We start from the raw sequence: 20085 nt of genomic DNA, 5'->3' as shown, positions 1-20085 counted from the left end.
AAGCCAATGTCTGAAAACAGAGAAGGCGCATGGACACTTTCACGTGGTGGAGAGCACCTGATTAGGTACCAAATGAGCACACAGCCTCAGCCTGGATACAGTGAGCAAAGGAGCACTCCAAGTTAAGGGAGGGAGAGTCTGAGAACATGAGAGTCTGTAACACCCTGCAGAAATTCACTGGGGTCTAGCTGAGTGTTTTAGCTCCCATTAGGCAGCAGCATGCTAAGCACAGTTACGTTGTAAACAAAGAAAAATTATTCCCTTATAAGATTTGTCTTAATGCACCAGAAAAAAAAAAACCAAAACCAAAAAAAACCCAAAAAAACCCCCACACAAACTCTAAATTAGAAAACATGGTCATCTTAGAATGAAATCAAGCTGCCAGCCCTGGCACGTTTCAGAACAGGAGAGAGATATTTAGCAATTAGCACACAGAAACATAAATACAAAGCAGTTGACAATAACCACTGTCATTGAGTACTACAAGCAAAGTTACTCAGAGGAGTGAGGCACAGAAAGCAGAGAAGCTGACACACAAGCAACACACACATGCTACCACACCAAATGCAGACAATTTAACCTAATCCAAGCTTCCAATTTAGAATAAGCAGCAGAGCGCTGCCGGGAGCTGCTAACAGCACTCAATCTCTTTATTCTGAAACATCATCGTGTTCTGGAGACAACATTTTAAATAGTATCTTTAAAGAGCAATGGAGAATGCAGGTAGAAGGTCAGGAGGATGAAAGGTAGAGGAAAAAGAAAAATTGGAGAAGAACAGAGAAAGGCATAAACTTTATGGATATGCCTGCAAAGAAATGATGAGGTTTAGTATAAGGATTAGCTGTGTATGTTTAAAGAGCCTGCATGCTGATAAGTCCACCTTGGCTCCTGGGCCCAGACATCTGCAGGCTAACCCAGAGACTGCAGGACAGTCTGTGGCCCGTGCCAGCATCTATTCAGAGGCAGTTAAGAAGGGAGATCTAGGCTTCTGCACTGGGATAAGAAGTGTGTGCCAATCACCCTGTACTGCAGTCACACAATGGAAAGTCTCTTTCATAGAGAGAACAGTGAAAAATGTATTCTTTCCCAATGAATGCTTTTCCTGGTACTGCAAGTAGCCATGCTTTAAATTTAACATTCAGCTCAATCAGTAAGGTCAGTAGGCATATTTAAATAAAACTGGGAGTTTTACCCCACTTTTCAGTAAAGTATTTCAACTACTTTGTTTCTAATATTTAATGAAGTACTTTAAATTCGACTTAAAATGTTCATACAGAGCTTTACAGTTCCGTTTAGTACAATCTGTGTTGTGATCTGCAGTCAGCTCTACTACTCACAGTGAGCACAGGCTGAAACACTCCTGACAACGGAAAACCTCAGATAACAGAGCGTATGCTCGGGAGCACGTTGCACACAGTCCCAAACTAAATCAACACCGTGGAGTCAATTAGTTATCCCTGTACCTGAACACATGCTCATCGTGCACTGCATCTGAACTAGTGGAACAGGGGCCGATGCCCACACCCACCTACTTTTGCCCTTTCCTATCCCTGGCATTGATCTTGACTCCATCACTGCCATGTCCTCCCATTTCCAAGTTCACAAGGACAGCCACGAACACCAGGTACAGCACAGACAGCCAGTATTTGCACTGTACAAGCAGGCTGTGGGAGTCCAGCATTGAGACTTCTGATCTGACTCGACATGGGAGGAGGTGAGGCCCCGCAAAGCTTATCAGCTAAACTTCCATGACACCGAGATGCAATTCTTCTGTTTCAGGAGCTGCAACTCAGCTAATTATCTCTGCCATTAATAACCCACAGCCTAAATGATCTGCCTAGAGATCTGCATGCATAGCAAATAGTTACACAAAACAAGCTGGAAGAAATAAAGTAGAATTACATGCGGTCTCTCAAAAAGTTGACAAAAATCCTTAGAAGAGAATGTGAAGTCATATATCAAGGAAGAAAAAAGACTCAGAACAAGTGCATCGGTCTGAAACACCATGAGAAGTCATATGAAAGGGTACGCAGGTTCTGAACTCTAATAAGCATTACATTAATTAGTGAACCAAGAAGGCAAATACTACCAAGGTCAGCAGATTTTGGTCAGTAATATTAGGATAAGAATGTGAAGGAGCAAGGTAGGTGAGCAGCAATACTGCGAACAAAATTCAGGTTTGACAAATACAGAATTAAGTACAAAATTATTCAAAAATACAGAATTAAGTACAAAATTATTCAAAAAGTTGATCACATTAATTTTCCAGTGTACCTTTTTCACTTTGACCATCATCACTAATATTTTAAATAAAAGGCAGCAGCACTCAATTCTCAACAATTTGCAGTGTAATAAGGAGTCAACTGTTTCCTTTTTGCTTAAACAGCCATTCTCCTCCAAGAATTGCTAAAAGTCTTGTTGTTTGATTAGTAACTCCAGACCAGTTCAATTTATTTTCATCTACTACACCTGCAAACTGAGATATGAAAGTAAAAGAGCATGAGTAGAAGGATCTGCTACAAGAGAAGCTGCAGCTAAGGCAAGCATCCCATTTCAAATACTCTTAGATTAACAGTACTGGGGCACAGAAGTGACCTGCCTCATAGGCAGAAACAGCTATAGGGGGAGAACAAAAAAAAAAAAAAAAAAAAAAAAAAAAAAAAAAAAAAGGGAAGTAACATGATTTTTAAAAGAATCATTAGTTATCCAATCTAGATCTTTAAGAGAAAAACAACAAAAAACCCCACCACATAGCACCCTTTGTTCCTTCCATTTAGAGCAAAAGTTCTGTAGGGAATCTATAACTTGTCTTCTAGTTTGGATGCAAAGTAGAATAATTATAAAAGTATTTCAAGTACAAAGCTTTTCCATTATTATTTGGATGCAAGTTTCCTAATCTAATCCAACACTTACTTTGAGCTCACCAAACTGACATTGCTCATTACAGCTACCAGTCAACAGATTGTCAGACTCTTGTTGCTCCCAAATGTTTCTTGAATATAACAAAATGAGTTCATTTTCTTTTCCTACATAACAAATGCATGTCATCATTAGTATTTCTATTTTCTTTCATTTATATACACTGCTGATGAAAAATTCCTCCCTCAAAATTCAGTTCTGCAGTTCACTTTTATAATATCTCATTTCAAAGTCCACAAAGACCTAGCATTTACTTTACCTTTTCAATCACAAGGCAAAGGCATGCAGGCAAAAGGTCACTCATATGAGTGGCTCACTCGCCTCCGTCTTTCCTGAACCATTACGAAGATGCAGATACCCTGAGAAAAACATAAGCATTTAAACTGTGAGATCCTCCAGAAGTCATCCTGCAACACCCTTCTTGACAAAGGATGGCAGAATAAGATCAAGTTGGCTTGAAGAGATTTTTATAAAACTCATTTTACTCCTTGGTCATGTGAGTGCAAGAGTATTTTCAAAGTCTATTTGATCCATCTTGCACATAAGCCATTAATTTATTCCTTATTCAGGTAAGAAATTCTCAAATAGCAACCAATAATATGGGTCAGACCATGCACCAGAAGAACCGTAACTCAGAAAACACACAAACATTGCGAAACACTAAAGGCATTCAACCTGCCCAACACTGAGGATCTGCATTTCTGGGTTTAAAATAGCAGAGAGTTGCAAGATGCCATTCTGAAATTTCAAATAGAGGTACACCACATTCCTTGAAGCATATGCAAAGCTTCTGTGAGTGTAGATGGCAGTAAGGATAGATTACACTAAAGGCACAAAGCATGCACACCATTAGTATTTCTGGAAAAAAGCTTCCCTTTGACATACTCACACCCGCAAAACTGAAACTTCAAAAACTACTTGAGGGGATGCAGCCTGCCCCAAAGAGTAATTAAACAAGAGAGGAGAGATTAGACTGTCTTCTAACCAGGTTCAGTACTCATCCGCTATGCCCTGCTGAGCACTCAAAAACAGAACTGGCAAGAGCTAACTTCTAACTTTCCCCATGGGGAAGTCAGACATTCCCCTCATTCAGTACACAGTACTTTGGACAGTAAGGGGGAATCCAACCGTGGAACTGGGATGCTGAGACGGTGTGGTGGGTTGACCCTGGCTGGATGCCAGGTGCCCACCAAAGCCACTCTATCACTCCCGTTCTCAACTAGACAGAGGACAGAAAAATACAATGAAAAAGCTCATGGGTCAGGACAGGGAGATCACTCAGCAATTACTGTCACAGGCAAAACAGACTTGGCTTGGGGAAAATCACTTTAATTTACTGCCAATCAAAACTAAGCAGGGTAATGACAAATAAAACCAAATCTCAAAACACCTTCCCGCCACCCCTCCCTTCTTCCCGGGCTCAGCTTCACTCCCGATTTTTCTCTACCTCCTCCCCAAGTGGCGCAGGGGGATGGGAAATGGGGGTTGTGGTCAGTTCATCACACACTGTCTCTGCTGCTCCTTCCTCCTCAGGGGAGGACTCCTCACACTTTTCCCCTGCTCCAGCGTGGAGTCCCACCGACAGGAGACAGTCCTCCACGAACTTCCCCAATATGGGTCCTTCCCACGGGCTGCAGTTCTTCACAAACTGCTCCAGCGTGGAGCCCTTCCACAGGGTCACAAGTCCTGCCAGCAAACCTGCTCCAGTGTGGGCTCCTCTCTCTCCATAAGTCCACAGGTCCTGCCAGGAGCCTACTCTAACGGGGGCTTCCCACGCAGTCACAGCCTCCTTCAGGCACATCCACCTGCTCCAGTGTGGGGTCCTCCCTGGGCTGCAGGTGGATATCTGCTCCATCATGGACCTCCATGGGCTGCAGGGGCACAGCCTGCCTCACCATGGTCTTCACCAGGGGCTGCAGGGGAATCTCTGCCCCAGTGCCTGGAGCACCTCCTCCCCCTCCTTCTGCACTGACCTTGGTGCCTGCAGAGTTGTTCCTCTCACATATTCTCACTCCAGCTGCATTTTTGTGTCCCATTGTTTTTTTCCCCCCTTCTTAAATATGTTATCACAGAGGCACTACCACTGTTGCTGACAGGCTCAGCCTTGGCCAGCGGTGGGTCCGTCTTGGAGCCATTGGACATGGGGGAAGCTTCTAGTAGCTTCTCACAGAAGCCATCCCTGTAGCCCCCCTGCTACCAAAACCTTGCCACGAAACCCAATATAGAGGGACAGAACATCTACTGAATTTATTAAAAAAAATTCAAGATACTGTTCCATTGAAAGAGACCTTAGGAGAACACTTAAATGTTGCATCTTCATACACACTTTCATTGTCCTTTTGATGGACACCCAAGTGTTTCAAAGAGGATTACTTCACAGCTAATTTACACAGATTCTCAATCATGATAGATGTTTATTATATTAAACAGTAAAAATTCAGTGTTAAAATATACATTACAACCACAGAATGAAAATTAGGAATAATGACATGAACTTAGCTGCAATGTTACAAACTTCTCAAACAATAAACAGACTTGGAAGCTCTTGACAAGGAAACTACAGGGCAAGCTGTCTAGTGTTCAATGGTCTGTTTACAAGAGGTTTTCCTTTTTGTTTTCAATTTGGATCTCAACCAGAACACACATGAAGACTGTAGTACCACCCCAGAGAATGCCAGTTTCTCATACACATTTTCAGGATGGAGAAAAGCTTATTGCATGCTGTTGGGTTTTGTTGTTTACTTGTTTTGTTTTCCTCCAACATGTACTTTGAGGAGTTTCATCATGTTGTTGGGCATCCACTTCTGTACCTCTCTTGCCTTCTGTTACCCTTCCAGTCCTGGTCTCCAAGTACCCTTTCCCTATATTCTACCATGTCAGCAGCAAATCCATTAATGAGCTGTGTTTTGCATTTCCTTGCGTGTCAGTTTCTCTGCAGACACTGAAGCAGCAGTTCTCAAGGGCACTCCAATCAAGAATGCAGGTACAAGGATTAGACTAACACCAGAGGAATAACGAGAACTACTCAAAACTTTCTTCTTTTTAAATGTAATGGGCAGTATGGAAAAATACCAGATTGTTTTTTCTAGACCATTTGTTTCAGAATAGCATATCCACTGTGATCACAGTAAGAAGCTCCAAAACAGCAAAACCTGAGTGCTGGGATGATGTTCCATGATACAATTCTAACACGTTCAGAACCATCTTTTTTTATCCCAATACAATACAACAGCAAAGTGCAGAAAGACTGCAAATGGCTTCTGCTCTCACTCCCTGCAAAGTTCAGATAACTGCAAAGTTCTCTTTAAAAAACATACTCAAACTCAACTACTCCTTGCTGAGCATTCAGAGGATACGTAAATAATGTACTAATATCTTCAGCTGCATACAGTGAATATAGAAACATTTATTTTACCAAATGGTCAATTTCTGTTTCAGCCTGATTTCATTAGATAAAATTATCTGAAAACACATTTCAAGTCTAAAGTAAATTTAGAAACATCTCAAAATAGGGAATGACAACATGGTATGACAGGAAGGAAAAATACCAAAAAAATATCAAAACCCTTTGGACTTGCATCATTCAGGGAGATGGCACTACTGAGCCAAAACAAGTCTGGAGCACTGCAGACTTACACCACATTGCATACATAACACAAAAAAAAAAAAAAAAAAAAAAAGACATCAACAGATGCTGACAAGGAAACTTTCCAAAGCAGACCAGGATGCTGCTCATTCAGGGCGATAACACAACTTTGCCAGCAGAAAACTTCCACCAGCTCTGTGCCTCCACTGGAATGCTCTGTTGACTTATCTTTAGCAGAAGCTCATCTACTGTAAAACAAGCTTTGGCTTTTGAATCACGAAGTAAAACTGAATTTCAAGTAAAAATTCAACAAAGAACTCCAAAGCACTAAAAATTACATTGCAGCCCGTGTCAGTCACTACAAATCCATTCATTCTGCAGATAAACTTCTCCTTCCACCTCACCCAATCCTTTTTTCTTCAGCCGTGAAAGAATCAAATTTGTGAGAGGCCACCTCAGCTACACTGCATGTGATTTTAATCATAAAGTCAGACAAAAAGCGGAAACCATGTGGGAAGAAGTATCAAATACTGCAGTTTCTTATCTAAGATCTGCTGTTCCTTGTCACCATATAAGAAATATTAAACAAAACAGACAGCTCCACATACTTGCATTTAATGTTAGAAAAACTATTCCAGTAGCTCAAGAGACAGATTCAGAATTTTGAAGCCTTACACTAGAAGAAGAAAATTTAGTCTCGCCTGGAGGCTTTTGAACACTACTTACTTGGGACTGATATTCATGTTTAAAAAGAGACTGTGGAATAAACTAAAAAAATGTAAGTTCAAGAAGTACGATATCATGTACATTTTTTCATTTTATTTGCAAGTCTAATATACTTCTAATACAAAAAAAATCAGAAAAAATATTTAAGTGTTCACAGTTTCAGCAATATGTTTTTAAAACAAAGCATCAAATTACTTTATAGAAAGTTTACAGTTAACAATGCCTCCTGGCAGTTTTTTAAACACATTGAACAGTATTTTCATAAACACACGCAGAGATAAGTACGCCATTCCAGCCACAGCAGCTGCTTTGATTCATGTTTATGAAATGCTTAAAATTCTTGGAATATACATACACTGCAAAAAGAAGATGCAGTGACACCACAAGTCTCAAAGGAAGCCAGTACTAGCCTCCTGTCTATGCCGTTACTAAACACGAAGAGGCAGCAGCATGCGCCTGGTGTGGGCTTGCATCTGGAAAACAGACCATACGTACGTACCCTGTTGCTAGTGCACAGTGAGCCTCTTTGACATACCTTCAGCATCATCATTAACTATGCTAGTTACCATGCATTAACACAAGCACACAGCAATGTTTCAGACACACCTTTCTACTACCGGCGGTGACTGATATACTCCAAACAAGTACTGTACCATTAATAAGCACCAAAATATATTCATGGCTTATTCTGTCAAAAGAGTAATTGTGGTATAAGTCCTTTTCCTGAGTTGTAACATTTAAATAGCAAATAATAATATAGGACGAGAAATCATTAGTGACTTCATTAAGGGCTGTTACCATATAGATTTCCCCTATGATGATTTACGTGAAATGAGACTAAACATTCAGATTACCTCCTAGTGATAAAGTTGCACCTTAGAAGTCACTAACTTCACATTATCCGAGGAAGATGTAGGTGTATTTGGTGAGCATGTACACGCTTGAGGATGTCTATTTAGGATGTAACAAAATGCCAAATAAAGGTTGCGGCTGATGACTAAGGAATGTATTAGTTCAGGATATGGTTATGAATTTCACTAGATGATTTGATGATGGAGGGTTGGGTTTCTCAATTATTATTTTTAGATTAAAAGGCAACTATCAAAAATAACAGCCAGAACTGCAGAGGTTACTTCACACTAACCAAGCACAATGACATCAGAAAGCCATTCCCTCCCTTTTCCCCAAAAACAAGAAATGACATAAAGGGACACCCTCCCATGGCTTTGAAAACTGCTTGTGCAACTCCTACTCTTCACCAACATGGATAGCCTGAGTTCATGTCATTGATTTGCAACTCCTGTCAGCTATGCATTTTTCTGATTGACCTTCATACAGCAAATTTTCCATCTGCTTGTTTTTAACTTACCAAGCTCCTCCTTCAGCTCCCAGGGAACACCCATTACATGCCACAGAAGGATCATAAAGACACACACAAGCAGCTCAAGCTCCAGCAGACCTCAAACTGATGACCAATTTCATATCAACATACAAGTCAGGTACTGACTGAACAAGCTTATATCCCTTCTACTGTCTCTTGTAAAAAGGCACACAGCAACATCACTTCCAGGCAACAGCATGACTGTTTCAGTTAACTTGGTGCTTCAGGTCTCAAGTTAACTTGACACCAAGTCCTCTAGTGCACACCACTGCACAGCGGGGGCTGTTTCTTTGTAGGCTGCACTTACTGAAGACATAAAATTCACTGTCTCCAGCCAACACTTTCACACTTCCTTAAAGAGCCTTCTCCACACTCTGCCGTCGGTAACAGACATCCTCACAAAATACAAGGACCCAAGCAATCAAAGAAGTTACTCAGTTAAGCAACAGCATCTGCACAGCATTGCTGCAGCAGCTGGCATTTCGCGATAGTAAGCAGTAATTGTTTCCATTAATAGATTCAAACCATGCCCAGCGTGGGCCAAATAAGCAAAGACACTGTACTACTTTCCCACCATTAAGGACAGTCTGTCCATGCAAGAGACACCAGCAACACAGCCAGAGGCAGCTACCGCTACTCAGTCTGCACCCAACTGTAGGGGAATGAAGGACGTCAAATCTGATAACGTCTCAAACACGACAGCAACAAATATGTTTGTCAATTTAAAGATTTAGCTCTAATCTTATTACCAGAAGTACCACCATGTTGACTCCCTGAACAACAGATGCCTGCCTACGCATGCTGCACTGCAGGCCTGAGGCCCAGAAGGGATTCGCTTTATCCCCAAAACCTTGTACCAAGATTCGCAGCCCAGCTCTGTGCAATACAGACCCGCGCAGCAGAGCAGCTGGTGCACGCTGCTTCTCTCCAAGCTCAGGTTCTGCAGAACAGGGACTTCTTAAGCACTTCTTGAAGTATTCTGAATCTAGCCCACACGTGGGTCACTACAGTGTTTACAAGTATCATGTAACTTCAAATTTTTAAACTATTAAATTACAGTGAATCCAATTAGAAGTCTGAAATCTTACTATATGCCCATTTAATAAACCTACCAGATGCACAACAGAGCAAAGATAATCTCGTTTTCAAAACAAGAAAGCTGTCTCTACTGTCTCTAAGGGGGCAAAGGAGGTGAAAATAAAACTTTTCCTTTAGTCCTGATCTCCCCAAAGAAAAGGATAAAAAAATTCCACTTTAAAAGAGCTGCATATTTTTAAAATTCATAATTAATTTTAATAAACAACATATTCAAGGTGTATTGACTAGTAATCCAGATGTCAAAAAACACCTCTGGCTGCAGTAACAGGTAAGTGTATGCGTACGTGCCCCTTCTAAACACAGATTGAAGCGTGTCTAAAGACCTACTAATCTTTTTAACAAATCTTTTCATGTTCCACAGTGTGGGCATTTCTAACATCATAAAACAGAAAAACTGGACAAGTTCAAAGCTGAACCTCGTTTTACTGTGCTCTCCTCAGAAACATTTGAACATAATACTCAGTAGTCCAAAAGCAGAGAATGGCTACAAAGCAATGATTGCCTAAACATGGTAATACCAAGCACAGTTTCCTTCTCTTCAAACACTTTATCTATTTTTGTTCTGAAATACTGCCAGCTAAGTACTACTAGCTGCTTACCCACAATCCCAACAGCCTCCAACAGTAGTTCCCTCTAGCAATGCCATTTAAAGACCAAAGCACAAGGTCCTAACAGCTGTCTGGATCTTATAAACGGTAAAATAATGGATGTTGCCTTTACTCACAGTTCAGGCTACCTTAGGAAGAACCAAGAGCCATGCCACAAACTTGTAATCCAAAACACTGCGTGTCTCATTGTTTCGAGTTACATCAAATTTAAGAACACCGATTTCAAGGAACTGCCTCTAGTGTCCCATGTGAAGCATGAATGAATTAAAGCAATGCAAAAATAGCTCCTAAATGTCATTTTCCAGCCACACATTTCATAATTCAAATACACCTCTTCTGCAAAGGTTCAAAGCTAACAGTTCACATCCTGAACACTGATGTCTAACAGGAAAGTTAACAGAAGAGGTCAAAGTCAGATTACTTTTACAATTTCCTGCAAAGATAAAAGTTGCTGCCTGCTATTATTTTATGATCTACCTCAGACAGGTGATAACTTGAAGTATACACATCAAAGACACGACCTCGTTGATGATTCCTTCAGATACAGAAACAATTAGCAGCTGTCCTATCTCAGCTTCCAGGAGTTTCAGTTTGAAAAAGTGACCATTACCAGAAATGCAGATCCTCGCTCTACAACAGCACCCTTCTCTCATCTCTGATCTTATTCAGAGCAACATATCAAAAAAGATAAAGTGCCACGACCACCACATGAAGGACAATGTACTAAAGACCATCCAAAATCATGTTTTCTCCAAGGGGGAAGCAACAGCTGTTTTCTGGAAACAAGAGTTTCAGGACAAGCTGCCTGTGGATGAAATCCGTGCTTCAGATACTCATCTTCGAAAGTCTCATGACCTACAAAAACTAGATATACACACACACATCTGTTCCTAGCTAGTTATTTTATTAAAGACCTTAAACCTACTCAAAAAAGCCCCCATATATTCTGGAATCTTTAATAATTTTGAGCTATAAGAAGAGTTTTACCTAAGTAGAATTCAGCCTTGGTGCTACTTGTCTGTTATCAAAATGAGGATGGAAGACGACAGAGCAAGGAAGTCATAAAATGTTTTTTGAAAACCAAGTTAGGCCAGGCAAGAAAGATACTTTTGGAGAAAAGTGGTAATCTTAAGTTCAGCTCTACACACTGATGATTTCTTATTTTCTGCCCAGAGATTTTTAATAAGGCAAAGTTTGCACAAGCCTGCTGTGCTCTAATGGAATAAATTGCCCAACAGATGAATTTTTGTTGCAGTCAAAACTACAGCTGAAATAGTATTTCAGTTCTAATGTCTCCATAGTTCCTTGTTTATTTCTGTCAAGACAAATATTTTGCTTACTAAAGGAAAAATCATGTCATGAAGAACTGTTGTCAGGGAACTACAGTAAAACTTTTCAGATCCTGTGCATTATAAAGTGTAGCTGAAAGGAAACACTGGAGGAAAGCATATTTTAACAATCAAAAGCAGAGAAACCCATCAAAACCTAATTTGTCCTATAAAAAAATAACATCCCTAATATAAAGTCAAATCTTCATAAACCTAGACAGAGGTGTGAAATTTCCATTGTAAAATATTACTCAAACATTTTGAAAGATTGTCTGCAACTAACTCCATACTCTAATTATCTCATAGTTACATTTTAATACTGTACCTTTTTGCCAACAGCCAAATACAAACATTTATAACAAGACAGCAGGATGTATACAATTGGCTTTGAAACATAATACCCATTTCTAAAAGACTGTAAGTTAGAACAATTTTGTCAGGAAGAGTGTACTTTGAGAAAGGAAATTCAGATTGCCAGGTGAAGACAGAAAAAAACCAGAGGGTTCCCAGAAAGACAAAATGTTCTTCTGGGGAAGAAAGGGAAATCCATTTTTTGAGGAGGAGATGGATGAGAGACAGGAGAGGTAACTAAAATGACACACAAACGCACTTAGGCAGACATAAAGAAAACTACTGCTACTAATAATAGTAAAACAAGGGTTAAAGGTATGAAGTCCAACAACCAACTTACAAAAACTTTGCCAGCAACGGAGATTATACCTGATACCAGCTAATGAAAACGATTCCTTCTGAACTCTGTCTCCTATTATCTCAGTCAATAAAGATTTTCCTGTGCCTTTCAGGCTCAGACTGTTCAGTTTTAGTATGTTCTGGTTTTCCTCCTTTGTTAGTTCAGAACACTAAAAGTTGTGTGTCTGTGGTGAACGGCAGGCCTGCTGCTTATAAAAAGACAGAACACTTGTATTTAATAACAATTACTATTTTGTAGCTGTGTTTGTTAGGGTGCATATGCTGTGTGGTCTAGTAGTTAGAAAATGGAGTCAGAACCTGTTCTGATTTATGGTTATAACTTATTGCTTTACCTCTAATACAACAGTGGAAGTTGGACAAATGACAGCACTGCCAAAGATTTTAGACTTTTTTCACCACTTGTAAAACTATCATTACTTGCCCATTTAAAATGCTTCAGAAATACCCTTAATAAAACCTAGAGACTGATTAACAGCATGCATCTGAACTTAGATTTAATTAAAAAACCCCATACAGAATAGGCAAAGCTAGTAAAATTTTATTTTCCCAACCTTAGATATTCTTCCAAGAACAAATTTTGTAATATTATGATTAAAAAGTTACCTAATTTTACTTTAGAAAATTCTGTCAAGAGCTTTAAAATTATAACTGAGAGAGCAAAGCAAATAAAAAGCATGGTCTTGAATTCCACCTCCACCCCCCTCACACCCTATAGTCTCTTGGCCTCAGGTCAATTAAAAAAAGCAGCCCTAGAAACCAAATTTGCTTTAGAAGGCTACTTATTCTTATTCCGAAGTGCAGTACAAACTTGTACTTCCATTCAGCTAGAAAAGGGAATTTCCATATAAAAAGATAAAATGTAAGAAGGGAAAAGTAAGACTAAACAGAATATTAAAATAATACAATAAAGTAGAGAAAGACCAATTAATCACTCTAACAAGCGAAATCATTTTTGCAATGACATGGTTGCCCTGAAAGAAAAATCCAGTTGTGCTATATAAAAACAAGCTACACAAAAAAACCCAAAAATCCATTTGACATCTCTAACCCTGCCAAGGCATCAATCCAAGTACAAGCAGCAACTACTCAGCAATTCAGAGTCAGTTTATACAGACATTTTATGGTGGATACACATAGAAGAACAGAATTCATTCTTCATCAAGAGAAATTAAACTATTTATCGTGAGTAAAAAATAGAAATCAACAGAAACAACACTGAAGAAAATGTAAGGATCTTCACAAGGCACTAGAAAGTCTTGGGCATCTCAACAGGTTACATACAACACCTGCCATTTAGAAGGTACCCAAACTATACATTTGCACTAGCGTGAGTTACTTCTGATCAGTATTTCTCACTGATATTTCCAATCCACTCACATCAGGCAGTTGCTTCAAACGCTAAGTCACACATGTAACGTTGCCGGCCAAATCCCAGCCTCACATAGGGCAGGTGATCCTTGTCCTGTTTGCAGCCAACACAGCTGTCAACGGTGAGGTCGCACACAAGTGTCACAGCTCACCCGTAAGGCTCTTGGCACAGAAACAGAAGCCAATTCCAACCAAGTAAGAGAATTTATATATATCACAGGTATTAAAGCCAGATAAACACAAGCCACAGAAGCTCTCAAAAGACAGAGTCACTGCACATTTTCACTGAATACCTACAGGCCAATGTGCACAACAAGCAAAATTCACACATTACGGCTCTTTATTAAACCATCTGGCCCTCAGGCTCTTAGGTCTATTGAAATAATGATTTTTAAATCTTAATTCTGTTCTTGCTTTGTAAACTCTGTTTGTATTTCATGTTTTATACCTGTCAAATACACTCACTTTAAAGACTTAACATTATTGTTATTATAGCAGTGTTGTGATGGAGGCCACATATACACTTCAATAAACAGAAGGAAAAAAAACCCCATACTTTCTATTTTAGAACAGTCTCAAGAAAAACAAGATTTCCATTGTACAGGTGGGATGCTAAGACCCACAGAGGCGGCATGACTTCTAGAAGATCACACAAAGATCTGTGTGAGGTGCAGGAAACAAGCACAGGTCTTTCAAGACCCAGGCCAGCACTTCAGCCATAACAATGGTTCTGAAGACAATGCAAGTTGGATTTAAGTTGAATTGGTGTGATTACAGCTATATTCCAGTTTGTGGATTAATGTGAAAAGCACCTTCACATCTTGGACATGCAAAAATAGAAAAGGTCTCAACCTCTTCTGCTGGAAAATTAAAACGTGACATACCACCTTTGGAAAAAAAAAAACCCACACATATTCTCACACTACAGTTTCTTCATAACTACTATAAACTTGATTGAAAATATTCTTAATAAAACCTGGAGTACTAGGAATGTGTTCAGGTTAAAATCTCTAAAGCCATGCAAATGATTTCATACTCTGTGGCATTAAATACATTTAACAGATCAACCTAAGTTGAGCAGTCAACAGGTAACTGGAGAGATAAGCATACAACGTAACTACTCCTCTTGCACCTCCCTGTCTTTCCCCACACTCCCTCAAAGGAAAGAAATCTTTTCCTGTTCTGATCTATTTTTACAGTCTGGTGCATTGGTATTTTGGATTATTTCCAAGGGTATTCTTTACTGAGGCATCACAACTAAATGCCAGATTTCAAAATTTGAGCATATTCCGATAGGCTACTTCACAGAACAACACTGAATTAATAAAGGATCTAGCAATTACAGCCTTTCAAATGCAAATACGTTAAAAACCTCATAAACAAACTTAAGAAAAAATACCATCACTAGCTTAAAATTCAGATTCTGCTTCTTATTCCGCCACAGGTTATATCAGGTTATTATCAGCCTGAACTCGAGGGAAATTTCTGAAAACGGCACGCGCAGTCAGTTTAAGTCCTTACCTAATCAACAGCTTATTTTTTGAGCAGTTAACCGAGAATCAGCTTTTAAACCTGGGAGGCCATTAAGAATCTCCTGTCTCCACATCCCAAGGTGGGTATCTCTGACCCCACTCAGGAAGCCAGGAGAGGAAGGTCTGGTCCTCACTTCCCAGGGACGCAAGCCCAAGGCAGCAATCCCTGGCTGGAGCTCACCCTGGCCCGCTCCCCCGCCCCCCACCGCAGCCCCTGCGAGGCACCGGGCGAGAACTCCAGGACCCTGCCGCTCCCCTAACAAAGCCAGGCGAAGCGTCTGCGAGGGTGAGGCAGAGGAACCGGGGCTGCGTCTTTATTTGGGGCACGGCGACTTGGTTTTTGGGTTTGGTTTTTTTTTTTTTTTACCTTTCTCCCTGCTTGGTGTTGGAAGGCGGAGGGTGAAGCACGGTCTGGTTCCCTTCCATCTCCACGATGCACTTGGTATTCAGGTCCAGCTCTGCAAGGCGACACGGCGGGGGGCTGTAGCCAGGCCGAGAGCAGCCCCCCTCTCCCCGGGCACGCCGGGGCAGCTGGCCCCCCGCCGGCTCCCCCTGGGCGGGGGCAGGCTCTTAGGCGTGCGGCAGCGAGGGGCGGCGGCGGGGGGGTGTCCGTGAGGGGCCTGATCCTCCGGCCAGGCCGGGGGAGACGCCGGGGGCGCGGAGGGGGGGGGGGACGCCGCGCCCGCCTCAGGCGCGCCCCGGTGCCGCCCCCTCCCCGCACCCCCACGCCCCCCGCCGCCTCCGCGCCCCGGCACCCCGCCGCCCCCCTCCCCAGCGCCGCCCGCCGGTTACCTCTCCTGTTCATCGGCCGGACCCTGACGGCAACTTTCACCTTGGTGTCCGACATCTTCCCCCCGTCCCGGGAGCGGCGGGCGGCCCCGCTCAGCGGCAGCTCGCGGCCTCGCAGCGCCGCGCACAGCGACACGGCGGAGCGCCAAGGTCCATGCCGGGCCGGGGCGAGGGCGGGGGGCCGGGACAGGCGGGGAAGGCGAGAGGCGGCGAGGGAGGGAGAGGAGGAGGGTGCGGCGCCGGGGAGGGCGGTGGTGGCGCAGCCCCAGTCGCCTCCCTGCTCAGCCGCGGTCCGCACCGGCTCTGGCGCTGGCTGCCGACGGCCTCGTTTGCGTAACCGCTGCTGCCGCCGCGCCTGCCGCCGCCTCCCCGCCAATCCCAGCCGCCATTTTCCGCCTCCTCCCGCCGCGCCGCCGGGATTGCGGCGCTCAGGCTGGCGGCGAGGGGGCAGGGCAAGGCCGTGGTGCCGGAGAGGAACGGAAACACCCGAGCGCCTTCGGAACGGGGCGGGGCGGGGCGGGGGTGGAGAACGCCCCACCCTCCGCGGGCGGCCGCTTCCGCCGAGCGAGCGCGCGCCACGGGCCGCTCCTCGCAGGGGCGGGGAGGGCGGGGAGGCGGTGGCGGCGCCGCGCTCGCTCGCTCGCTCGCCCGCCCGCCCGCCCGCGCACGCGTGGAGAGGGCGGGGGAAGGCGGGCGGGGCGCCGTGCCCTCGCGCTGCCAGCCCGGGCCCGGAGCGGGAGCGGGGCTGCTGAGGGGCTGCCCGCGCCTCTGCCCGCCTCTGCCCGCCTCTGCCCGCGCCCTCGGGGCCTTCCCGAGGGCCACCGCTGTGGTTTGTGCGGACGTGTGCTGTCAACGTGTGCTGTCACCGCGCGCCCACTGGCTTCTCTGACTGGACACCAAGCTTCCTCGTGGCAAGGAAGGGCCACGAAGAAAAGCCCACAAACTGCTTCGAACTAAATGCCATGGCGCTAGGGGATGTCTTTTTTTTTTCCACAAAAGACGCGCAATGCTTGATTAGCGAATAATGACCTGCCTGGTGCTAGCACGGGTGAGCTGGGTGTTGCGCGTTACGGGGGCCTGGAAGCGGTGCTGCACCTCGAGGTGATGGAGCAACGAGCCCTGCTCCATCCCCAGCCTGCGCTTCGCCTCCTTGGAAAAGGGCTGCCTGTGAGGCACTGAGGCCGCTCATGCCGTCCTGCTTTTCCAGGCAGTGACGGGCCAGCGTTGACAAGTGCCTGCCCAAACGCCGCAGGACAGAGTTGTGTCCGTCTGCTAGCAGCGAGTTCAGTGTCAGCGGAAAGCGTTACAAACAGCAGTGCATTACCCCAGCAACCATGAGCTCCAAGGATGGCTGCGCTTCCAGTGGACAAGCCAAGAAAGATTTTTAGTTAAAACTGCAGTAGGCTTTCGATCTCAGGACAGCTGCCTTTTTGAAGTGTCCCTTTAAAACTTTGTTTTCTCCCCAGAAGTGTTTCCTTAGCTTCAGTAAAGTATCTTCCAAAGAATCAATCTTTATCATCGATGCAGCTAACTGGCAGGAATCCCAGCGCAAAATAGCGATGTCCGTAATATTTTCTTTACGGAAAAGACCAGCTCAAACCCAAATGGGATTATTCTGTCTACCTGTCTACGCTGGGGCTAAACCACTGTAGGCAGAATGGGGTAAACTAAATGATGACTACATAGCTGCACTGCAAAAGAGCAGACTTTTCAGAGGTGAAAACAACGGATGAAGCTTAGAAGGTCGACTCCCTCCCCAGCTGCCAGCACACCATCCAGAAGAGCCCTGCAAAGCAACTAAGAGGAACGTCTCCGGAGGAGGCCCAGCTGCCCTGAATGGCCACAGCTTACAGGAATGCTGAAAGGAAATGAGAGACGCATTTAGTGTGGCGAAAGCGAAACGTTACCAAATAGAGCCAGGCATCTGGAGAACGTCACTACCAGAAGCTGGCGTACGTGGATTTCTTGCCTGTGGAAGCAGGCATAAGGAATTAAGTTCGTTATGAAATGCATCGTAAGCATGTGGCTCAGCAAGTAAAGAAAGGGAACGACGTTGAAATGAGACATCCTACTTACCACTGTGGACTGTAAGAACCCAGATCAAAGAAAGCGCTGGCTCAAGATAAGACGTGATGTTTGAAATGGTTGTGCAGAAATGGAGTTCCTCGGTGAAACTTGGATGCTATTGGAAAAGAGAAGACAGCCAACAGATGGCAGGGAAAATACTCCCTTCTGTCTGGGTTTTCCACCTCTTAGTGGAAAAACTACATCATTGCAAGATTAAATAAAGACAATTCTGTTAGCTGAAGAGAAACTAAAGGGAGTCTTTATGAGATTGACTATGATTTTGGCTGTGGGAAGGGTCTTGGGAAGAAATTTTCACTCATGTCTGGAATAGGCTTGTGAATTATATTCCACCATTTGCAGGTACAGAAAGCCATCCATGCAAAAGCATTTGAAAAGGGAGGTGTGACCTTGTTTGTTCTAATATAGACTGTAGCTGTTTTCTTCTTGTGAAATCCTGATTTTTTTGGTGTCATGTAGTTGGAAAAAGGATTTTTGCTCTTTCATTCACATCAATGTGCCCTGAAAAACAAGTGCCAAGAATGAGGTACTGGTTCCACCAAGTTTTTCTGTCCTCTTGAGGAAGGACTTTCGGCAACATCTGTACCACAACCTGGCAACATCTATTAGGCAGCATGCATGTAGCAGAATGTATTTCTGGTCTCCCCTAAACCTTTGGCATTACGGCAGAATAGGAAGAGAGTTACATTATGGAGGCCCCATGAGTACGTTAGGTAGCCCAAAGAGCAATCTGTGAAGGACTGCAGGAAGTGAGTGCAATTCAGGCCGATGAGATGTTTCTCTTCTGGCACTGTGTTTCCCCATCGAACACAGCTAGCATATGGAACCCCTCACATCTCTCTCTTTGCTACCAGTAGCAACTGGATGAATGTCTCTCACCTGTCAGCATTTGTTAGCTTGATCAGTTTACATGCCCTGTGGGAACTGGCGAGGGATACTGATGGGTCATTCACCCATCAGAATTAGCTGCCAGCTATCCCAGACATGCTGATGGATGGATGGGAGATACCAGATGAGAAATGACAGCTTACTGCTTCAGCAGTGCGCCAAGATGAGAGCTGGAGAAAGTGGAGGTTGATGGTGGGTGAGGGGAACGGGAATGTGAACATGGGAACAAAATCATCTGAAGCAATCCTTCTCTGATTTCCTTTTCCTGTCCCTGCTTTCCTCTACCCCCAGTTTTGTTCTGGTTCTGCACCACTGCAGTCAACAGGAATTTTGCAGCTTCTCTAGGGCCAGGATTGAATCTTTGTCTATCTCTTGCTTTCCGTCTGTTTCATTTTTGTTTCTTACCTATCAGCGTTTCCATACATTTGTCCAACGATCCACAGTTCAGCAAAGAGCGTAAAGAGAATACCGCTCCTTACTGTTCTCTGGTGGGAAGTTCCAACTGCTCCTCATTGTTCCAAGGCATAACACAGATAATGTGATATGACATGAAGGCATGCCTGTGTCTTCCCATATATTCTGAGCAGGAGGACCGATTGCTCTACTTCATGACATGAAAACGGGGCAGCGATGCTGTGCACCCAGAGTTGATGCCCAAAGCCCTGCCGGTAGGGCAGAGTGTCTCCCTGATGACAGATTGTTGAAGGAATGTACTAAAGATAATAGGCACCAGGATATCTATAATGAGGAGCAGAAGGCCAAGATATCTCTAAAACAACGAACATATATCCTTGAGTGTCAAAACTTCCCTTTACTCCTCTTTTACTAGTCAGCAAGATCCACTAATTAGTGTCCCCTAAGTGAACCAGCTAATTATAACAAAACCCACACCTGTTGGAGGAGCTACCCACCTCCGAATGGAGACCCCTACCCACTGAGCATGGGTAGTGATTTTAAAGGGAGCTATGTCTTTAAATCAAAGCAGAAGTAGAAATAACCAATTACTAACAAGTAGGTGTTAACAGTTGGCCTAGTGACTTCGTTTAATTGTATAAATACATGAAGC

General features: G+C 43.5%; 1 protein-coding gene across 1 annotated transcript in view; it reads right to left on the bottom strand.

The window, feature by feature from the left end:
• Window positions 1–16104, bottom strand: part of KIF13A (kinesin family member 13A) — a 118447-nt gene extending 102343 nt beyond the window's left edge. The window contains exons 1-2 of the mRNA XM_075728202.1: window positions 16050–16104; window positions 15625–15715 (exon numbers count right to left, since the gene is read on the bottom strand). Coding sequence (XP_075584317.1) covers window positions 15625–15715; window positions 16050–16104 — 146 coding nt within the window. The remainder of the gene's footprint in view (window positions 1–15624; window positions 15716–16049) is intronic.
• Window positions 16105–20085: the final 3981 nt, after the last annotated feature.

Source organism: Pelecanus crispus, chromosome 2 (assembly GCF_030463565.1).
Source record: "Pelecanus crispus isolate bPelCri1 chromosome 2, bPelCri1.pri, whole genome shotgun sequence".
NCBI lineage: Eukaryota > Metazoa > Chordata > Aves > Pelecaniformes > Pelecanidae > Pelecanus > Pelecanus crispus.
This window is presented reverse-complemented; position numbering and strand designations above follow the sequence as displayed.